General features: G+C 40.1%; 1 protein-coding gene across 4 annotated transcripts in view; it reads left to right on the forward strand.

Annotated features, from left to right (window-relative positions):
• The window catches only part of LOC129725616 (scavenger receptor class B member 1), a 253,463-nt gene extending 235,432 nt beyond the window's left edge, over positions 1-18,031 (forward strand). For all 4 annotated transcript variants that reach the window (XM_055681651.1, XM_055681649.1, XM_055681652.1 and 1 more), the window contains 3 exons: positions 16,037-16,436; positions 16,491-16,738; positions 16,797-18,031. In XM_055681651.1, coding sequence (XP_055537626.1) covers positions 16,037-16,436; positions 16,491-16,738; positions 16,797-17,093 — 945 coding nt within the window. In that variant the 3' untranslated portion in view covers positions 17,094-18,031. The remainder of the gene's footprint in view (positions 1-16,036; positions 16,437-16,490; positions 16,739-16,796) is intronic.
• The last annotated feature ends 5,643 nt before the right edge of the window (positions 18,032-23,674 follow it).

A 23,674-nucleotide genomic window follows, 5' to 3' on the forward strand; every position in this document is an offset into this window, starting at 1 on the left:
TCGAGATAAAAATTGACAGAGTCTCCCCGTCCCAATAGGTCAATTTATTTTTGTTTCCATGAGCTTAGACTACTATGATGTCTCAAAGGTGAAAGGTTTCTTGAAAGTTTGAAACAATACCCATCCTTGAACAATTTCTAAACCTGCGTGTAAGGTTCTGAAGAACCTAATAAAAACTGATGTCTTGAAAGAAAACATGCCGGTAAAAGCAACAGTACCAGTGGAGTGAAGAACCGCAGGTCTCTCGTCGTCTATGATTGCAGTGGTACTCTTCTATTCGTACATTTCAGCGGTACACTTCTATTCGTACTGCAGCGGTACTATTCGTATTGCAGTGATACACTTTTGTTCGTACATTTCTATTCGTATGCAATTGAGGAAAAACTGCAATGCTGCTGTTGATGGTGATTGAAAGTTTATATCATAAATATGATTACCATAAATTACTCAACAAGAATTGTAAATTTTTGCAACGGACATTTATTTAATTTTATCTTCGATATTCACTAAATAATCGTGACCGGATAGTATCGAAAGAGTAAATTCCTAAATATATACATTTATAGAAGAGTAAGAGCCTGCGAATGCTTGTGATTTTTTTGTTTATTTAGTAAGATTCGTACATATTTTCTTTTACATTTCAAAGAAGTTAGATGATATATGATTATTCTAAGCTTTACCATAATAAACGTATATTTCCTGTTTTCGTAATACAGCGAATGTAGTTGTAGGAAAATGAAAAAAATTGTCAAGCAAAAAAAATGTATATGTGGATTGCTACGATTTTTTGCTGGAACTTGTCAATAATTTTGTTTAAAATATTTTCTTCTGTTTGCCAATTGATGAGCCTTTGCAAAGGCTTCCATATTATTTTGAAAGTAAGATCCATACTATAGATTTGATTTAATTAGAGTTAAATAAGACAAACCCATTAATTATGATAACGTAAGTATTATTGGATTTGGTTTTTGAGGATATAGAGTTAATTCTGACTTTGACGCATTACGAGAAATTCTTTGTGCTTTGTGCCTTGTCAAATACATATTTTTTGCACAAAAAAATACTACAGGCATAATATCGCCAAATATAAATGATATTCTTTCGAGTGTTGTTGAAAATATTCCAAAAATTGATTTCCAGGGAGGCTGAAAATAAAAAAACGTACAGTCGCTGAGCAAACACATTGATTCTGTTTGCAGACTCTGTATATTTTGTAACACAAAATCCCCTAATTACAGTGTTTAGTCCCACGTCACCATTTCATACAACCCTAGGGCTGTATACCTTGTAGTATTTCTACACCTTTTTGTTTTAAGACCAAATACCAAAATTGAACTCCGACTGTTACGATTCTCTTGGTTCAGTTTAGCCTTTACGAATAGACTTGAATTATTGAGAACTGTAGCAGAGGGTCCAAAGCCCCTGTAAAGGAGGATGGTTGCAACAGCTCTTAACCATGGCTGTTGCGTAAAATCCAATGGTTAAAACCCCTAAGCTAAGGTGTTATGCGACCCGTGCCGATGGATGACGTGGTGGGGGGGGGGGGTTAAGAAATACCCAGCCTCTAACGGAGCCTGTGGAGTACCAGGGCACCCTTCACAGTAATTAGCCCTTACTGCATCACGCGGGTCACTGATGCAGCGGACTCTTCTTTACCCAGCGACTCGTGGGAATTTTATGAACGACAAAACTTCACAAAATTCGGCCACCGGTAGCCTTTCTTTGCCGGAACCCATGGACTCATCGGAGCGTAGTCCAATAAAAACAAACGCACCGGGCAGAACGGATGAGCATGAGGATGATTTCAACCTCGACAGCGAATCGCTGGACGGAGGACCCTCTGCTTCATCCTTAATCCTACTTTCTCCACAAGGGAATGACGAAAGTCAAATGGACTTAGTTCCCGGTCCACAGACAAGGCCCGATGACGAAGGGAAACCCGAATCATCGGCACCCCTTGTCAAGCGACTTTCAAATGCGCAAAGGCGGCGACTGAGCAAAAATCTTCGCTCCGGTCTCTCGTACGAAGAAGCCAGGAAGCTGGCCCTCCTTCCAACAGAGCAGCCTGCTCAATCGAACCAAGTTGCCGTCAAGCGACAGCGGTCGGACGACTTGGTGTCCCCAAACACCAGTACTAAGTGTCCACAGCCTAAAAAACTGCGGAACGGCACTGGTTTGGGGTCATCGGGTTCGAAGCCACTCCCGAAGGCCACATATAGGGACATGGTGGGAGCTATAAGCCTTGCGGTTACTTCTGCTACCCACCCCAGCTCCCTACTCACAACGGACCAGCTTCAGGCTGTCCGGACCTCCATCCTCGATCACATTGCGGACCAGGAAAATCCAACCACCAAGCCCAAGTTTAACGGTTGCCATCTAAAAAATGGCTTCCTGCAACTTGCCTGTGCCGACAACGACACAGTGCAATGGTTGGAAAGGGAGGTACCTTCTCTCGTACCATGGGAGGGAGCACAACTTCGTGTATACCACATGAAGGATCTGCCGAAGGCCAGACGGTATGTCGGTTACTTCGCGGACAGTGCGAACTCTCCGGACGAGAAGATTCTTCGTTCACTCCAGAATCAGAACGACCATCTCTCTACCAAAATGTGGCGAGTCTGTAACCGCAAATTGGTAGAGACCTTGGTCGAACTAGTTCTGGATATTGACGAAGAATCGGCCAAAATCGTTGAGAGTAGAAATAATGAACTGCACTACGGTTTCGGCAAAGCACGCATCCGAAAGGTAAGCGGAAGGCCGAACGTCACAGGCAGGAAAGACTCCGTCGCAATGTCAGGGAAGGTACGTGCGGGTAACTCCTCCGGGCGTACTCTGCCACCACCCAGGCAAAGCGATCCTGCGAATGGGCTAAAGGTTCGCGTGGGAAACTCCTCCGGGAGTGCCCCACAACCACCCAAACGCAACCCTGCGATTGGGAAGGTACGCGCAGGATGCTCCCTCGTGAGTGCCCTGTCACCACCCAAACAACGCAACCCCGCGGCTGCTCGGACAGTTCCGCCGAAGACTCGCAAGAGTGTGAAGCATCAACCACCGAAAAGTCGCACCCCCCGGAGTCAAAAACCGCCACAGTGTGCGCGACGACCTTCTGTTGCCAATCGACTGCTGCAACCGAAGCCGAACAGTAAGGAAGAGCAACTTCCATCAACCAGCCAAACCGCTGTTGGCAGCCGTCAGCCAATACCAGGATCATCTTCCGATCCGGACAAAGACGGCAACTTCACTGCAAAGTGAGCAGCCTTCGCTGCTTGCAAGCGAATCTCCATCACGCAAAAGGCGCTTCGGGTGTTCTTTGCAGGAGATTCGCCAAAGAGCAGCTAGCGGCTGCTTTCATCCAGGAGCCGTGGATCAACGAATCCAAAGTTCTCGGACTTAACGCTCCTAACGGTAGGTTAATCTACTGTGACACGCAGTCCAAACCAAGGACTGCAGTTCTGCTAAATAGAGAACTAAATTTTTTACCTATTACAGAATTTATCCAACGCGACGTCGTTGCCGTCACGGTTGAAGTACCGACAACCAGAGGAAAGCAGGAAATGGTTGTCGCGTCGGCCTACTTCCCGGGCGACCAAGGTGATATACCGCCACCCGAAGTTGCTGCGCTCGTGCGGTACTGCAAGGCCATCAACAAGCCGTTTCTGATCGGCTGCGATGCCAACGCTCACCACACGATCTGAGGTAGCTCGGACACCAACACCAGGGGTGAGTACCTACTTGAATACCTTACTTCTAACGATGTCAATGTATGTAATGTAGGGAATAACCCCACGTTTATCAACGCTATCAGACAGGAGGTCCTTAATCTCACTCTGTGTAGCGCCTCTATTTCTGAAAGTATTAAAAATTGGCATGTCTCCGATGAAACTAGTTTGTCGGACCACAGACACATCGTTTTTAATATAGAGGCTAACCCTCTGAAAAGAGAGCTGTTCAGAAATCCTAAGAATACAGATTGGGAATCCTTTAAGGGACACCTGATCGATTCACGAACTTTCAGTTACAGCAACATTCGAAATTCAGTTGACCTGAATTCGGCAGCAAATGATCTACAAAACAGAATCATGGATGCTTTCGACGCTAGCTGTCCACTAACACAGCGGTCAGTATGCCGTGACGTACCCTGGTAGAATGATCAACTTAGTGACCTTCGTCGGGAAACTAGGCGGTTGTTCAACAGGGCGAAAGTCACGTCTAACTGGGACGACTACAGGGCGTCCCTCACTAAGTACAACGCCGAGCTACGCAAGGCTAAACGGAAATCCAGAGTTAGTTTCTGTGAAAGAATCCAAACTCTGCCGGAAGCTACGCGGCTCCAAAAGGCGATGTCCAAAGACCATACTAATGGTTTAGGACAGGTGAGGAAAGAGGATGGATGCCTCACTGTCACTACCAAGGAAACGCTGGAGGTTCTTATAAGCACCCACTTTCCTGGATCGACAGAGACCGAAGAACTGAATAGTGATGGGTCGCGGCAGGACAATTCGAGACATATGGCGTCTCGGGAGTCCATCCTGCTGGCCCGTCGACTGTTCACGGAAGCTTCAATAGGTTGGGCTCTAGGCTCATTCGACCCTATGAAGTCTCCTGGTCCAGACGGCATACTACCCATCTTTCTACAAAAATCGGCCGCAGTTATCATGTCCGAACTCATCAACCTCTTCAGAGCTAGCTTTATCCTGGGCCATATTCCGGATAACTGGCTGAAGGTGAAGGTAGTGTTTATCCCCAAAGTTGGAAGAAAGGACAAAACCCTACCTAAAACTTTCAGACCCATAAGTCTGACTTCATCGCTTCTCAAGTTGATGGAGAAAATAATGGATAAATATATCCGTGACGAGTTTCTTAAAGACTCCCCGCTGAACAGGAACCAACATGCCTATCAAAGCGGCAAGTCAACAGAAACTGCTCTTCACAGCTTAGTGACGTTGATTGAAAAGTCCCTAAGTTATCAGGAGACGGCGCTATGTGCCTTTCTTGATATTGAAGGGGCCTTCGATAACACGTCCTTTGCATCAATTGATACGGCTCTTTCTAATAAGGGAATCGACCAAACCTCAAGGAACTGGATACACGCAATGCTCTCTAGCAGAGTGATCACAGCAACCTTGGGAGATTCGTCTGTAACAATGTCAGTGGTCAAGGGGTGCCCGCAAGGAGGAGTTCTCTCGCCCTTGTTATGGTCACTAGTTGTCGACGCACTTCTCAACAAGCTTTCACAGCTTGGTTACGAGGTCATTGGATACGCCGATGACATCGTTTTCATCGTCAGAGGTAAAGATGACGCAACTCTGTCGAGCCGAATGCAAACGGCTCTGAATACCACCATGTCATGGTGTTTACAGGAGGGTCTAAACATAAACCCCTTAAAAACAGTCCTAATTCCATTCGGCAGACGAAGGACGATCTCCATCACTCCTCCAATACTGAATGGAGTTAGACTGGGCTTCAGCAATGAAGTCAAATATCTCGGAATTATTTTGGACAAGAAACTGAACTGGTCTGCACAACTGGATCATGCCGCTAAGAAAGCGATCTCAGCGATCTGGGCCTGCAGAACTCTGTTCGGTAAGACCTGGGGACTAAAACCAGACTTGGCACTCTGGTCTTACAAGACCATTGCCCGACCAAGAATCACCTATGCTGCCCTAGTGTGGTGGCCTAAGGTGAACGAAGTGACTGCGCAAGCCAAACTCAAAAAAGTTCAAAGACTTGCATGTCTTTCGGTTACCAGCGCTATGCGAACAACTCCAACTGCAGCCATGGAAGCTATGCTTTGCCTACTACCTCTACATCTTCATGTGAAAAAGGAAGCAGAGCTTGGCGCTCTAAGGTTGCAAAGGAGGAAAACCATACTTGAAGGGGACCAAATCGGCCACCTTCGCATACTTAGGGAGTTCAAACTAACTCCGCTATTAACCACAGTCTCCGACTGGATGGACGTTAGGACCAACATGGATATTCCATATAGAGTGATTGAAACAAACCGCTCTATGTGGAACAATGGAGGGCCTAATCTTCCACCTGGCATCGTCAATTTTTATACGGACGGCTCGAAAATGGGATCCCTAACGGGATCTGGTATATACGGACCCGGTATCAGGGAAACGTTTTCCCTGGGAAAATGGCCCACCGTTTTTCAAGCAGAGGTATATGCGATATATATCTGCGCAAAAATATGTCTGCAACGCAACTACAGACATGCGAAAATCGGTATATTCTCGGACAGTCAAACAGCACTACTAGCACTTAAGTCCGTCAAATGCGCTTCCAAACTTGTTTGGGAATGCATTGAAACTCTACGGGAACTTTCCCGACAGAATTCAGTTTTTCTGTTTTGGGTGCCCGGACACTGCGGAGTCGAGGGTAATGAACACGCTGACTACCTAGCAAGACAGGGATCAGCTCAGCGGTTTATTGGTCCCGAGCCGTTTCTGGGTACGTCCATTTCCGCTATCAAAAGCGAACTATTAACTTGGGAAAGGCTAGAAATAGTATCCCAATGGCAACAGGCACAGGGTTGTAGACAAGGCAAACAGTTTATCTATCCGAACCCTGGAACCGCCAGAAAGCTACTTAGTCTAAATCGTAGTGACCTACGGATAATCACGGGACTCCTCACCGGACACTGTCCCGCTTTTTATCATTTAAAGAAAATCGGCGTAGTGTTGAACGACACCTGCCGATTCTGCAAATCTGAACCAGAGAGTTCAGAGCATTTGCTTTGCTCTTGCGAAGCTCTTGCTTCCTCTAGGTACAACTTCTTAGGAAGTTACCTTTTAACTCCATACCAAGCATGGAGCTCCAATCCCAAGCAGGTCATTAGTTTCATCAACTATGTTGTACCTAATTGGGGTACAGGTTTACAACAAAACAGTTCTACTCCATCAATGAGTACGAACAATCCGTAACCTGTGCACAGCAATCGGGGCCCGCCACAAAACACAATCAGCAAGAATGTCGCAGAGGCATTTCAGTACCCAGTGCCCTTCAGGCATACAGAGAAGTGAAAAAAAAAATACCAAAATTCTAAGAGTTTGTCTACATATTAGCATCTTCTTACCCATCTTTTAAAAAAACAGATCTTAAACCGGACAAAAACTGAGTTCAAAACGGTGATTCTACGAAAACGGTTTTGGCATGTTTTTAACATATTTTACAAAGCAGAATAATATCGAGTATGTCTTAGCATTAATGGTAATGCGCTAATATCTAAAAGTGTTAGTCAAATTATATATTTTGTAAAAAAGTCTCAGAAATCGATTGGTAGGTGTCTGATCTACGTAAAATGTCAGCAGCATGTCGGTTCCGCCCCAAATAGGGGAATTGGGGCAAAATTGATATAGGACTAAATTTGACTATCACTTTTAGATATCAAGGCATTAGCAATAATACTCAGACATACTCGATATTTTTCTGTTTTGTGAAACATACTAAAACCATGCCAATACCGCTTTCGTAGAATCACCGTTTTGAGCTCAGTTTTTGTCCGATTTAAGATCTTTTTTTTTTAAGATGGGTAAGAAGATGCTAATAGGTGGACAAACTCTTAGAATTTTGATATTTGGTCTTAAAACAAAATGGCGTCGAAAAAACATCAAACATTTTCGATTTCTCAAAAATTCAAAATGGCGCCATTGTTGCCCCTTAAGTTGAAATATGTTCAAACTCGAGGAAATTTGGTTTTGCATCAAAATACACAAAAAATCATATATAGAAACCAAGGCAGAAAAAAAAGTCAATTTTTGTTGCACTGAGTAATTCTTGATTCTTCCGAAAAGCTTCATATTTGAGAAGTAAACATTCGTACACATTATTATCATTTTTTTTATGGCAGCACCGAACAGTCGTCCACGTAGACCTTCCTATCTGCGCAAGTATTAGTGGTCGATTTCACTAATACAAGTTTTATTTTTGGTTGCAAATAATCAACACGCTGCACAGTGGTCCAGAACGTCGATTTAGCGGTATTTAATTTTTTGTGCAAAACAGCTGTTGTTAGGTTAATAGTATATCTGAAAGATATTTTGTGATTAAAAAAGCGCTTCTTTATAGAAAATAAAAATTAGGGTGGCTCCATTTTTATCAAAAATAGCAAAACTAACTTTTTTGCTGATAAAGATACGGTTCTTTTTAGTTCAGAGGAGTTGTAGATCCATAAATTCTAAACAACTTTGCCGAAGAAAGCTAGTCTCTGTCTTGCATAGTTTTCACGGTATGATGAATTTAATATAGCAAGTTAGGGTGTCGCTGAAAAATCTAGTTTTTTCGATGTAACTTTTTTGCTTTTGATTCTATTAAAACTTGGTCTTCTAACAGTTTTTAGGTCTTTTTAAGGTGCATATTTTCACTGAATACTAGAAAGCGCTATCTCATACACAAGAAAAGTTATTAGGTTTTTCGCTTTCAAAATACGCCTTTTTCAAATGTTTGTATCTACTCAAATAGCAAACACAAACTAAAACTATTGATTGCGTTTGAAAGGTCGTACTTTTCTGTTTATAATATCTAAAATCTGGAGGGTGGATATTTTTCTATCTCAAATAAATCCAATTTGAACTTTGCGGTTTTGGTTGGATTTCTCGATACATGTCACATGCATGCTACTATTTTTTATTTTTTTTTGTATTTGATCGGTCTATATTACTAAACCCAAACGTAAGATCATACAAAATAAGGTTTTTTCCAACAGTTTTATGATTCATGAAAGCCTTTTTCATAAAAAAACAGGCAACAGTATATATTTATATATATATATTTTTTTTTTGTTCAGGGGATTTTAACCGAGGCGGTCATTCGTCCCTAATATCTTATATTCTACATGTGTTTTAGCAGTAGAAGTATTGCCATATATGCAAGCTTTAACTCTACGTTTACCAATAATAGTTTTTTAAACACGAAACAACCCAGGAAATTACCAGAATCATCTCGGAAAATAAAAAAACTTCACCCTACTTTTATCGACAGCATTTAAGTTACATCAAAAATTGCTTCCTACATAAAGGAGACAAAAGTGGGGAATTATTTCACTAAAATAACTTCACAAGCTTATACGTCATCGTTAAGGAAGAACATTTAAAAGCGATCGTGACGTTGACGATCCTGAAAAATACAAATTTAGGATGTAACCCTCGCACGCCTACATTCGCTTCATACAACTCTTGGCGAAAGTAAGCTATCGTTTAACTATGGCTAAATCATTGTAGTGAGTAGCGACAACCTAGTTTCTGAAGCACGTGAAATCGCCATTCGGAATGCGTTGAAAGCGAATTAGTGAACTTCTATATGATGGTGAGAATAACAGAATTTAGCTCACAGATTTGTCAATATATATGAATTAGTATCAGAGATCACAAGCCTCAATGAAGAAATACTTAAGAGTTTCTACGTAATCCTAACGTTAATCAAAAATAAAATGGGAGTAGGAAACATATACTGAGAAAATCGAACATACGCTATGATGATGAACATAATTTTTTCTAAGCCTCTGTGAAACTGTTAGATCTAGTTTTTTTTTTCACATAGGTACGCTTCTATCAATTGGACTGTGCAACGACGAGGCACAGGAAGCACGAAACAAATTCAAATTCAAACCGTTTACGCCAGAAGAAATCAGAAAACACATTGCATTTAGTGCTGGAGTAATGCACACCATGCTGAAAACACAACACAAACAGAACATAAAAATATACTATTGAGTGTTGCAAACTTCTATGTAAACAGCTCTCATGAGTCATATAACTATTAAAAAACACCTTATTCATTATGATCTTACGTTTGGGTTTAGTTATATAGACCGATCAATTACAAAAAAATAAAAAAATTGTAGCATGCATGTGACATATATCAAGAAATCCAACCAAAACCGCAAAGTTTAAATTGGATTTATTTGAGATAGAAAAATATCCACCCTCCAGATAAAAATAAAAAAAAAATACGCAAAAAATCATATATAGAAACCAAGGCAGAATAAAAGTTAATTTTTGTTGCACTGTGTAATTCTTGATTCTTCCGAAAAGCTTCATATTTGAGAACTAAACATTCGTACGCATTATTATCATTTTTTTGGAGGCAGCACCGAACAGTCGTCCACATAGACCTTCCTATCTGCGCAAGTATTAGTGGTCGATTTCACTAATACAAGTTTTATTTTTGGTTGCAAATAATCAACACGCTGGTGGTAACAAAAAATTTCCCCCTGCCCCGAACTTTGATTCAAGTTGTAAACCGATTTTAAGTTTTATTTAATCTGTTTTTCCACTAAAACAAAGTTTGTTAAAACAGGTAACACTAATGAATTAGGCTTCATAAGTGAAATATTTTTCTAAATTGAATATCAGCTGATTTTTTGGTTGAAAAAAAAAATCGATTTTATAAGGATACACGACTAAGCCTGTATTGGTGAGATTTGGCGTAGAAAGCTCTATTGATACTGAAAAAATTGTTTCACCTTTCAGCAGTCATGTCTTGGCCTTGTCGTCAGTTGATTTTGACGTTAAGTATACATCATACTAACAGTGTATAAATTAGTTCGACTTTTGCTCACGCGCAGCGACAATCATGTCCGATGAATTCTGCAAGAGTCAGGTATCTTGTTCTAGTCATCGTTGTTTTAACTCATTCAGATTCAATTTTTTTTTTTATTCTCGCTTATTTTCCGTCGGTCTAGTTCCGCCACTGTTGTGGCCAATCACCGACGCCCAGGGAGGCGACTCCACACCCAGGACCCTAACTCACGACCCGTTTATTAACGGACCGGCGCCAACGGCTTTACTTCCTCATGCGATGGAAGGCGTGATCCCAGAGATTTTTCGCCTCAGAAAATCTCCCGGTGTCGGCTAGTATTGAATCTAGACCAGTTGGGTTGGTTGTGAGTGGATCACGCCACCTCACAACCATCAACACGGCGGTGGGATTCGAACCCAGGCGTCGAGCGTGGTTGGCGGAGACGTTACCAACCACACTAGGCCCCCGCTGGATTCAATTTTGTTATTAAAATTTTATGGAAAAATACAACATTGTATCAAAATATGTTATTTGTATCTCCATTGATAGAATTCCGTAATATTTTAGTTATGCTATTCTGACCGGGTAGTCTCGCGACGAGGCTGCCATATTGGGTGTGACTGGCGAGACACCGCATTTTTTATAGCGAATTTCTTCATTCTGTGTTCGGGCAATCTGCCGAGTGATAAAGAAACGACATCGCAATTTACGACGCATATGAGAAAGAGATGCCAGATAATTGTTTACGAACTAAGCACCTGCGGTGGCGAGTTGAAGCTGACAAATTTTACAGTGAGCTTCGGGCAGCACGCCAGGTCAATACTGGGTCAATATCGAGCGAATAAAGAATGGTTTTGACAGCAGTTAGGTTGCTTCAAGGTCAAAACGAGGTGAGCTAGTGGAATAAAGAAATTCGCTATAAGTTCAACAGTCCGCTTCGGATTAGACGCTGTTTAAGCAGCCCCTATCCTGGGGAACATACGCTCAAACAAGCTGCTCTCCAAGGAGAACAGCTACCCCTTCCCTTTCAGCATACGACCAAGTTCCCACCGGCTCACCGATCTTCCCTTGGTTACTCGGATTCCAGTCGGTACTACGCAGAGGTAGGGATATGGCATTATGCCTTCGACCACACTAGAGTCTATTTAATGTTAGTTGGCCAGTTGGCACGGGGTTATTACTGGTACGCACTGCCCAGCCGTTTACCAAACCTAGCTCTCCTCAATATCGAATCAGTGTTGCTGAAAGAGGTTGGCGTTGACGCTGTGGTCAAGATATTCAATACATCTTTGGAGATTCAATCCCGATTGAAGTGATTTTTTCTACTGTTACGACACTATTAGATGCGTTATTAAACTTGCGCTTTTTTTCTCTTTCTTTAAATGAAATGTATGAAAACTAGCCCCCCTAGAATTTTTCCTTAGTTGCGTCCATGGTTATAAGTTATATAAGTTGTGCTGTTTTGAAAAACATTTCGTACGAAGCTTATTTAACCATATCGGGAGGAAAAGAAACGAAAACAAACAGATGTTTTCCATTATTCATTAAAACTTTCACCCAAACATCTTCAAATTCAGCGTGTTTTTCACTAGTAAGTAACTCTGATTGTAAAGTAGCATTTACATCAATGAGTACTCCACCACCAGATTCCTTTACTGATAGTTTCAAATCGCGATCACTTCGTAAAACATCAAACCAACGGCTTCTTCACTTTTAATATCTTCTGTCCAGGTTGTTTCAGTAGCTAGAATGACAGCCATTTACTTTTTTGAAAATTTGCTGCATTTTGCTCGCACTTTTCATTCGATTAAAATTTTGACAATACACTACTGTTTCACTAAAGCTAATTACCTCTTCTTGCGAGGATGCCGTCAATTCTGTATTTATTTGTCCTCCAAGGGGTCCGTCAGTTTCTGGCAAAACACGAATGCCTACATGCACACGGCTTACATGGTGCAAACGAGAGACTCTGGGATGAATGTGATGAAACGGAAGATGCCGACGTAGATGATGAGTTTGAAGCTGAAGTAGATGCTGTACTGCTCGCCAAATCGGAACGCTCTATCGTAGAGACCAGGTCTACTTGTGGCAGTTGACAATCTGCCGGATATGGATTCAGTACATCACCACTTACCTCGCCCGTCGCCTCGTTCTAGTCGGGTCGTTATCAAGAACCTTTTTCACCGGGTTATCGTCCGACATCCTATCGACATGCCCACCGTAGTCTCCCGATTTTCGCCGTTTGTACGATGAGTGGTTCTCCCAGCAGCTGATGCAACTCGTGGTTCATCCGCCTCCGCCATGGTCCATCTTCCATCTGCACTCCACCACAGATAGTACGCAGCACCTTCCGTTCGAAAACCCTAAGGGCGCGTTGGTCTTCCACGAGCATGGTCCAGGTTTCGTGGCCGTAGAGGACAACCGGTCTGATCAGTGTTTTGTAGATGGTTAACTTCGTGCGGCGGTGGATTTTATTCGAGTGGAGCGTCCTCTGGAGTCCAAAGAAGGCACGATTTTCTGCCATAAGGCGTCGACGAATTTCTCTGCTGGTGTCGTTGTCAGCAGTCACCAGTGAGCCGAGGTACACGAATTTGTCTACCGCCTCGATTTCATCACCGCCAATATGAATTCGAGGCGGGAGGTTTATACTGTCTTCTCTGGAACATCTTCCTCTCATGTACTTAGTTCTCGATTGTTGATGGCCAGTCCAATTCGTCCGGCTTTAGCCTTCAGTCTGACGTACGTCTCCGTCATCTTCTCAAGGGTTTGTGCTACAATAGCAATGTCATCGGCGAAGCCAAAGAACTGAACAGACCTTCTAAAAATCGCGCCACTCGTGTCGATATCAGCCCTACGTATCACACCTTCCAAAGCGATGTACTTCGCCACGTTGGATCCTAAAACCATGCTGTGTTTGTACCGGAGGATTTGAAAATGTTGTTTTGGCAGCTAACTCTTTAGCCGGGAGGGAATTCTTCACAGGTTTATGATAGGTCTGATTGATTCTGGTATTGCCGCAATTTTGGTAACTACATGAAGGTACGTTGTGGTTTATGCTTTGATTGAGCTTTTCAGCTCCTTTTGATCGTTTAGCACCTAACTAGTATCAATTCCAGCTTTTAGATGATGCTGGCACTCCTCGCACCGTGGTATTATGAAACGCGAGATATAGTTTTCCTGGTGCCGTTGAACCCCAATACATGCCGCGTGAAAATATTTAGAACCAAATTCACACTTCCATATGAAGCGATCGTCGTCGATACTGCATGTTTTTACACAGCAATGCATTTCACGTTGCGCGCCGGTACGGTATAGAAAAAATTAACTATCGATTACTACGCGGCACAGTGCGTTGAATGTAGGGTAAGACGAGACAAAAATCAAAACTACACGATTTTGTCGATAAAACATGTTGATGTACCAAGGAAAGTTGTTCGTTACCTTCAGAGCTACCAAATGCATAAAAGTCTTATGTGATACACTTAATCACAAAACTGTCCCAAACGCCAACGCACTCATCCTATACCAGAAACCGTTAATCTCTTTGTAAAAGTTGTACACTGTAACGAAAACTGCGGTTTCTAAGTTTTACTTACTTTTACATAATTGCAAAAGTGAGTTATGCGCATTTATAACAAAAAAAAAAAAAATTTTTTTTGGTATTCTTTTACGTATAATTTTTATTATTTTTTGTATATTTAATCACCAGAGTAACAAACAATTTAAAATTCTTCATGATGCATATTATATTATCAAGTCAAGTTTGGGTCATCTTTAGACGAATTGGAATAGTTGTTCGAAACGGTAGCAGCAAATACTAATTCTTTTGGGGAGTTATTTTCAACGAGCTTTGCAATTCGCCGTTTTATAATTCTGGTTGAGCAGCTTTCAAGAGGTTTCTGAGGACGCTCACGAGAAGAAATGTGGTTGTATTCATAATTATTATTCTCACCGAATCGAGGAAGAGCAAGCGGTGACTCCAACAAAATTTCATGCTTTTTCATAAAATACTTTTTTATTCGATTGCATTTCTCCCATTTCGAGTTCAATTTCGGACAATATACAGCAGAAAACTTGTGCAAATTTTCATAAACATGCTCAACTGTGTCTTCTGGTAGAGACGATAATAACGAAATAAACATGGTGTTCTTTTGCTTGCATTGTAGTTAAACCAGTTTTCAAATATCTACCGCTTCACGAGCGATAGGCATTGACATACGAAAAATAAAAAATTTCTCAGAGTTGCAGGAAGTTGCAGCTAATTTTTATATATTTTGTAGAGGACACTTCAAGCAAACTTTTGATGTATGTTTTAGAGAGGAACTCTGTGGAACTTTTTTTAAAACGCTAACGAAAGTTTGAGTTCGCGTTTTTTTAAGGATTAATACCTTCACCAACTCATGATACCGATTAATCATACACGCAATCGAAACCAAGTCTCTCTATCAATGAAATATATTGCACTAACCTTGATTGTTATTTTCTATTTTGTGTTATTGAAATACACGAAGTAGTTAAGTTTTACCAACGTTTAGAAAACGCGCGACAATTTAGCACGAAATGTGAAACTAATGATTGCTCTGAACGCTAACGCTTGCTATGCTTGTATTGGTATTTGTGATGCTTCTCAAAGCTCACCAATACTTGTTCACGACCCAAGAGATATCTGTGAACACTTCTGGGTACTTGGTGCATCCAAATAAAAAAGAAAGAAAAACGATTTTTGTCTATGGCTCAACGCACTGTGCGCGGTGTTGAAAATATACTTGAAATTGCTGACGCACGGGTCAATAGAATTGTTTGAAACAAAGTTAAAATAAATATAAATATTTACAGGAGCGCTGCCCAAGCACGACTCAACTCAAAGGTGGTTCGCCGATAGAATATTTTTATTTTGCTAGCATATTGAAAAGGACGCCTTGAGCTTTCGAATAACGAGTATTAGAGCATAACTATTTTTTCGAAAAAGTTGCTTCTACCAGAGACGCCGTGACCATGCTTCGAATGATCCGCCGATTCCTTTCTTCACTATTCTAGATAACAAAAGAATTTGAACTCCGAGCTTTCACTAATTGTACCATCATAATTTCAAGGTAAACATCCTGTATTACTTAAACTTTCCGAAGAGGCTGAGCGCGCATAGCACTAAGTTCGGTTGATCTTTTGGAACCTTCCGGTAAAAAATCTGGTAAAAGGTGGGAAATCGTAGATAATATAACTTTGCCGAAAACAGAATAGCGGTATCTCTAATCCCAATAATTATTAGTTATTCGTAATTTGGATTAGGAGAACAGCCAAAAGACTGAGTAATTGCGAAATGATCAAGGAAAACGACAAGTCTTAAAGTCGAAGAAAAAAAAAACATAAGAAGCGACATTATCTATGAACAGTTGACCACAATATCACGCTAGATGAGGCATGGTTTTTCCTAATCTGACAAATCATTTGTACTGTTTATGTTCCAGATGACTGGAACTTTTAACATATTTGTAACGCATAAATTGTATTATTTCAGATGTATCAGGACTACAGCGATCGCGTTAACATCCGCCATGGAAAACAGCACGGAAACGAACAGTTTTTCATGATTAATACTTACAGAAGTCGCCAAACAGTTCCAGGTTTTATTCCTGAAAACGGAGACTGCTTTGCATCGATAGTAAATGCATCTGAAGGAGCTTCTTATCAACAGAATCTGAATGAAAGCTCTGTGCTCATTTATTGGCGACGTACGTTATGCCGTGCAGTTCCGTTGTATTTTCAGATGAAAGTGCACCGCGGACCATTAATTGGATACAAATTCATATTACCAGATGATTCTTATGATCGCTTACCAAATTCTACAGCAGATTGTTACAAAGGCCAAAGCGATTCTCTAGAAAATGGTATAACTGATATGTCGAAATGCCTTTTAGGTACGTCATTAAATCGTATCATAAAAAAATGCTATTAATATTGCCTGCTTATAGGTTTTCCAGTAGCAGCAACCAGTCCACATTACTTTGCTCGTAATCTGTCAAGGGCACAGAAAATATCTGGAATGGCACCTAATAGAGATAAACATAATAGTTACATAATTGCTGATCCTTCTTTTGGAATTCCGCTTGATCAATGTGCACGAACCCAAAGTAATTTAGTGCTTCCCGAAATGAGCGGTTTCTCTGACGAAATAATGAAATTTAGTGAAATGATCGTACCAATGTTTTGGATAGAATATGTATGTTTACCTTAAATGGTTTAGAACTTATTATTGACAAATATCTTTACTTCTACAGCACCAAAGCGAGCTTCCCTTGTACATAGTTAAATCATTGCAGATATTTTATATTATCAAAGCCGCCCAGCCGTATTTACCGTATTTCTTCTATATTTTATTTACCATGCTATTGATGTTTGGCATTCGCAGGACACAACAGTTCGATATTGGTGCGAACAAAAAGAGCATTCGTTTGAAAGACAACAACAATCACAATAATAATAGTAATGATGATAATAAAAATAATATCAATCAATACAATAAGACCAATAGGGAAAGAAAAAATATTAATGGAAACAATGATTTATCACTATAAAAAAGTGAAAAAAGTAAAAACAAAATCTGTTATGATGGCTTATTGTATTCATAGTGTTATAGACAGATCATCGCGTTTTACATAATGCCAAGCCTAACCAGTTTGAACATTCCGTCCACCTACACAATACTACTCCACTCTACATAAAATATGTATTTGTTTGTTCTTACATCATCTGACACATGAGTGATTTTTCTTCTCTGCGTGGACTCATCACTGCGATCAGAGACATTTGATCAATTGTGATATTGCCCAGGTATTTTCTGTACCCCGCAATTCAAATCAAATTTCTTTTAGGGCCCAAAACAATCCTAAACTTATCAGAAGTCGATTGATGTTGTCTCCGCCTGGCGCATTGCTTTTTAAATTTATATGAAAATTTGTATGGAAAACCCGACTTTTTTGCATTTCTCTTTCTAGTGAGCTCAGTGATGTGCTACGTTAAAGTATTTCAAATGCTCAACAACTTTGCAGAAGACATTGAAAATCTAGGATGTTCCTAAAAAAACTAAAGCTGTTCAAAGTTAAGTATGTCGAATTAAATGCTGAAAATCACTTTTTCTGCCAACACTACCAGTGTACCGGCTTCAGTAGGATCTCCATCAGAAAAAACTTGTTGTATCGAGCTTATACACTTAGCTGGACTAAGTAAAAAAAAATGGTCAATATTCAGGGCGCAACGGGGTCATAAAAATCTGATTGACGGCGGTACACTGGTAGTGTTGGCAGAAAACATGATTTTCAGCATTCAGTTCGATATATTCAATTTTGAGCAGCTATAGCATTTTTTATGGACATTGTAGCTCCCCGAGTAACACACAAAACATGTTAGAAAAGAATGACAATGACAGTAGTCATATAAGAGTACTATAAGTGCAATTGTAAACTTTTGTTGTTATATTCTTATTCTCGAGATGTTCTTTTATAGCATAATTGTATTATATAGATTATTGAATATAAACTGCTACTGCTAGTCTGTAACTTGTGTTTATGATGTTATCAAAACTGCACAGAAAACAACTTAAAATACCTCATTTGCGAGAAGTTGTTTTTCATCAGTGATTCAACCACATTTCGAAAACAAGCTCGTTTTTTCTGGTTTTGGAGATGTTTTTCAATAGCGAACAATTACTATTACATGAATGGAACTTGTTTTCAAGTTGACTTCCAGATGTTTACACTAAGCATGAGCATGAGCATGATTGACCGCCCGCGGTTGCTACTCCGTTATTGCCAGATCAGCTGTAATTACACAAAGAACCAATGGATGATGCTTGGGACTAACATTCATCCTCAATGTGTAAAAACTGGTGATCTTATCTTTTTGGTAGGCAATACCAGCGCCGGCCGCATCCGAATGCAGGTCAAAGAAGGAGTGTGTATAGGAATATGTTGACGTGATACTCGCTTTATTGGAAGCCGAGAACACCTCTGCACTTCCACGAGAAATCACTGGGATGTTGGAGAAATGGGTAGGGTTGCAGCAGGTTTCGCTTTGGTAAACGATGCGCTGAGTTCGAGTACCGGGTTCATGATAACAAATATCGTGTCGCGAAAATACCGAAGAGAGTCTTCCATTGATGTATCTCAGCTGATTACGCAATGTTACGAGAGCTACGGAAGTTCTGTCCACGTTAACGCGCGTTGATAACCTATCTGTAGAAAAACACGAACTCATGAAAGGTATCGACGTGACATTCGGACATCTGTTTATGAAGTCATTATGCAACTACCGAAACGAATCTCCCATTGATTTATCTCAGCTGACTACACGATTTCACGAAAGCTACTGGAGTTGAGTCCACGTTAACGCCTCGCCACTCCTATCGTTTCTTCGTGATGGACCCTCTTCATACCGAAAATTATAACACGGTTATAACCAATCTGTAGAAAATGCGACCTCATGAAAGGTATCGACGCGAAGTCTCTAGATATTCGGTCACCCGGAGATCTGGCTTTCTGCTTAACAGGTCGACTAACGACATTCGTCTGTTCTAAAAAAGCGATTTCCTGACTTTAAGGCAGAACCGAAGCATCATGCACGACCGCTCTATTCCTTCCTACCGATGTGGACGCGTAGGGACGCGGCGTTTCACGTCGATTCTCTTTTGTTTGTCTACGCAAGAGTCATCTATCAAATACAAAAATTGGCAAAGCTCCATGCATCCAAAGCCCTAATAATTTGTAAAATGCAGGTACACGTACTTGCCAAAACGTAGTCTCAAATTTGCAACAAAACGCCAAACTAGCCATAATTTGAAAATAATATATAAAACGACTATTCAAAAGCTAGAAAAATCGAAAAATAGTTAGCATCGATTCTGGTTAGTAGCAAAACTTGCATTCCAAACTCTCATAAACCTTGTGCATGTTTACTGAAACAACTTCAGCTATTTTGTTTAGTCAATGTTAGCAAATTATGACCCATTATGACATCAAACTCTTCCACTTTGCTGTGCTGCTCGGTTACGAGCATCTCACTTACGAGCATGCAGGCCCAGCTTTATCTGATGGGACAGTATCTATCAGACGATGGAAAGGTATGGAAATTTGAATTACGATCAGTGGATTGAGTTAGCACAAAATAAAGAAAGGAAAGATTCCTTAAAAAGTTGGACGAGATATACGATATAGATGAATCCGACTGTAGCGATTGAGGTATTTTTATTCTCTATTTTATAATTAATAAGGCAAGAAAAAATATTTTCCCTTTTTTAAACATGGACCCAGATGAACCTTGTCAACTTTGAAAGGGTTGCAAAGATGTGCTTACAACCTTATGTATTTCGCTTCAGTATGTAATTTTTGTTGTGATGTTATGTTAATCAAGTTACCTTTCTTCTTTAACTATTTCTGTTGATTTTGATCCAGAACCCATATTCTAGGACGATTGTCGCTTCTCGAGACAGACAGTCACTTTTACATATGTATACTTTATGTTTATCCATACTATCTATATTATTCATATAATATTCAATGTCTATCAATGTGACTCACGCCTATCCATCAAGGAAAACAACCATCAAGGCACCTGCTCACGATTTTTTGTGTCGGCTGTTTACTCATCTACTTGCACACTGCATTTAACTATTACCCGTGATCTGCTACTGTCCATTTCACTCGCGCTTGCGTTCAGTTTTTTACTCAACTTAAGAGCGATTTGAAGAAAGATTAGTCACGGATGCCTGTTGAAAACACACGAACAACAATTAAATGGGTTTTGCCAGGTATAACTTGAGCATAGTTTTCGATTCTAGGCTAAAGTAATTTTAGATTCGATGCCAGACTCACTTGAAATTTCACCACGGTGCTGGTTTAATCCTGCTTCACCTTGTAGTCAAAAGAAAGAATAAAAATACATTCCGGGATCCAAGATTTGCTATTGCACTAGTTTATCCTTATTCGACACGATTTTCATTTTGTTTACTGTTGTGCAATTTATTGACATCAGAGATGCCAGATTTTCCCGAGTAAATTCGCGACCGCTCGAGAAACTAAATAAAAAGAATTAACTGCACGAAACCTAGAACGAGCCATCTGCGGCTCGAAAAAAATGCGCTCGCTTCGGCAAAGGTGTGCAACAATCTGTGCATATTCCAAAGAGACTCTAAAAACGATCCGCAGGAACTACAGAATAACCGCAAACATCTCCCAATCAACAGATGTCTGCGTAGTTCGCACATGGACTCCAAAAATCTGTACCTCGCAAAATTATTGCATATCTGGTGCCCCTGGTATGCTAGCCTCTGCGCGTGTAAGTGCTGGGGGCGTATAGAGGTGGTAAACGACTAATACTATACATAGATTCTTGAACAACACCTTTATACTGTCATATGTACCTACATACAGTTTATAGAATTTGCAGAATCATATTGTTTGCTGCAAATTTTCACAAAATCTGTGGATTCCAATGGTGGTGACATATGCTATAAGAATAAAGCGAAATCAGGGTAGATGATTAATAGTGTATGTGTGACATCTTCGATAACATGTATAGCAAAACTACTATAGCTATGGCTTTGGTCTAACTCAAGTGCTGCCAGAATGTTCAACGAAGCGATGAAATTATTATTACGATATAGATAGAGGATGACAAGTTCCTTTATGTGTATGTCAATTATGTTTTGTACTCACCGAAATTCCATGTGGGTATTATCTACTTGCAATATTGAACATCATTACCTTTTCCTTAACATGATCAGATCTACCTCTCAGATAACGGCAGTATTTTTAATGTGTCGACATCGTGGTGCCATGCCCATTCCGAGTCGCGTAAGATTTACTTCATCAGTCGACAACAACAATGATCCACCGTACCAATACATAGACAACCGGAGAAGTCGTCCGCCTTTACGCTCACTGACACAAAATGCATGCGAATACATCTGAGCATGTTGCCGACAGCGGTAACAGCAGAAAAAGAAGACAAAGGCCGTTCCACGCTTAATGAATCACGAGTCAAAGCACGATTTAAAGCATTTAAAGCATTTAAAGCAAGCTCGGGTCCATCGATGTCATGATGAAGATGATCCTCACTACACACTTATTTCCGCCTTGATTGTTCGGTAATTTATATTACGGTCGCGTTTAGTAAACTTGAAATTTTACTGATCATTCTGTAATTTCCTGAAAAATTACTGATGTCGGTTAACTTTTTTGCCGAAATACTGTTCAATTAAAACTCACTTGACGAGCTCAGCAAAAAACATTACTGACCTCTTCAGTAAACTTGAATATTTTTTGCACTTTTTTATAGTTCAGTAAATATTTAACGATCTATCAGCACTTATCCAGATGTTGCTGAGTAATCTCTAATTGTTTTACTGAACTTCTGTTTTTTCTACTATACTGTTCGGTAATTTTTCTGCATCTGTCATAACAGAATCGCACATCAGAAGTCTGCCATCTTCAGATTTTCAGAAAAGTTTCGTGGCTGTGTTATTTAAAGTGTTCTACGAGCCATTTGGACAAAAAAACTCTAAAAGCGGTATTGTGCTTTCAAATTTACCACCACAGTAGATTAATTTACATGAAGGCTTTAATAAAAAGTTTATATTCGCCATGATATAAAACGTATCTATTTTTTGTAGAATGTGCATGAAACATCAGTATAATGGTCTGAACAATCCGAAATACCTGTATAAAATTAGTCATCGGTTGCAATAGCAGCTATAGGAATAGTTACATTCATATTTATCTATATTATTATAACCGGGAAAAAGCTTACGTTGCATTTTGCGGAACACTTGTAAATTTGTGACGAATCATCAGCTTTGTAAATGCCGACTCATGCAGCAACTTTTGATGGACGCTTTGTAGATTTTTGCTGAGCTATCTTCTTTATTTGACGTTTCAGCCACAATGAAAAAATACCGAACGCTCGTCAAGCAAATGCACAAATTACTGATTTACAGATTACTGATGGCTCAGCTGTTGAAAACTCAGTAAAAAGTTTGCTGAGTTCGGTAAAAGAAACTAAGTGTGTAGATGCAGATTTGCTACATTTTGAATAATTAGTGGCAGTATTACAGCTCGAAAATAAACAAATATCACAGATGATACAGAAACCACTCAAGCGCACTCAGCAGTGATGCCCTGTCTTCCAGATGTTTACACTATTCGAAAAACTGTGTATGATATGCCTAGCCGGGGCAGCCGCACCAGTTCAATATTACAAACCTAATAACAATACTACGTACCTGCAAAGTGCTATCCTTACGGTTGGTCTTAGTATTCAGCAGCCAATGCTAAATTACTTGATCGAATTGTTATTAAAATTATTCGAACGATATCAATAAAACTATTCGAGGTGGGTCAAAATGTGCCATGAAAAGATCAACAAAACGCTTGCAGTGCAACCAATATCATTTTATTTTATGTTACCGTATATCTAACAATGTTTTCTAGCTTTGTTATATTTTAAGTCTAGATAATTTTGAAACTATGCGAAAACAATTTTAATATTCAAGCTAAAGAAACAATCCATCTTGAAAGGTTGTACATTGCTTTTTACAATCAATTTATAATTAATTGAAAGTGCCACTGACGAGACGATTGTCGATCTAGTTGCACTGCGCGTAACAATACATTTGCGCATGCGCTGGGTAAATGTTGTCATAGCAACGCATTTGCGCATGCGCTTTGTTATGGCGACTTCTGATCCACGAATGCGCGAATTTCTTTATTGCCCTGGGTCAGTGCAGATCTACCCAAGAGAAAAACGACATTGCGATTTACTACGCATGTAAGAAAGAGATGGCAGATAGTTTTTACGAACTAAGCCTATGCGGTGGTGGGGTAAATTGACTCTTCGCAATGAAATAAATCAGCGAACATTCTGTAATGCTTAATCTGTTTTCCACTTATTGACAAATAGAAAACGGTATCCAATGAATGGCGTATGATTTTTTCAGAAGTAAAACACAATATTTCAGCATGAAATTTGACGCGCACGTAGAATTTTGAATTACAAGCATCGAAACGTTGATCTAATATTGTTTCTTATTTTCCGGTGATTATTCGAAACGCCATAATCACTTTTCTTATTGTTCCTAATATAAATCAGCGCCGTTCTGCAATTT

Source organism: Wyeomyia smithii, chromosome 2, assembly GCF_029784165.1.
Source record: "Wyeomyia smithii strain HCP4-BCI-WySm-NY-G18 chromosome 2, ASM2978416v1, whole genome shotgun sequence".
Taxonomy (NCBI): Eukaryota; Metazoa; Arthropoda; class Insecta; order Diptera; family Culicidae; genus Wyeomyia; species Wyeomyia smithii.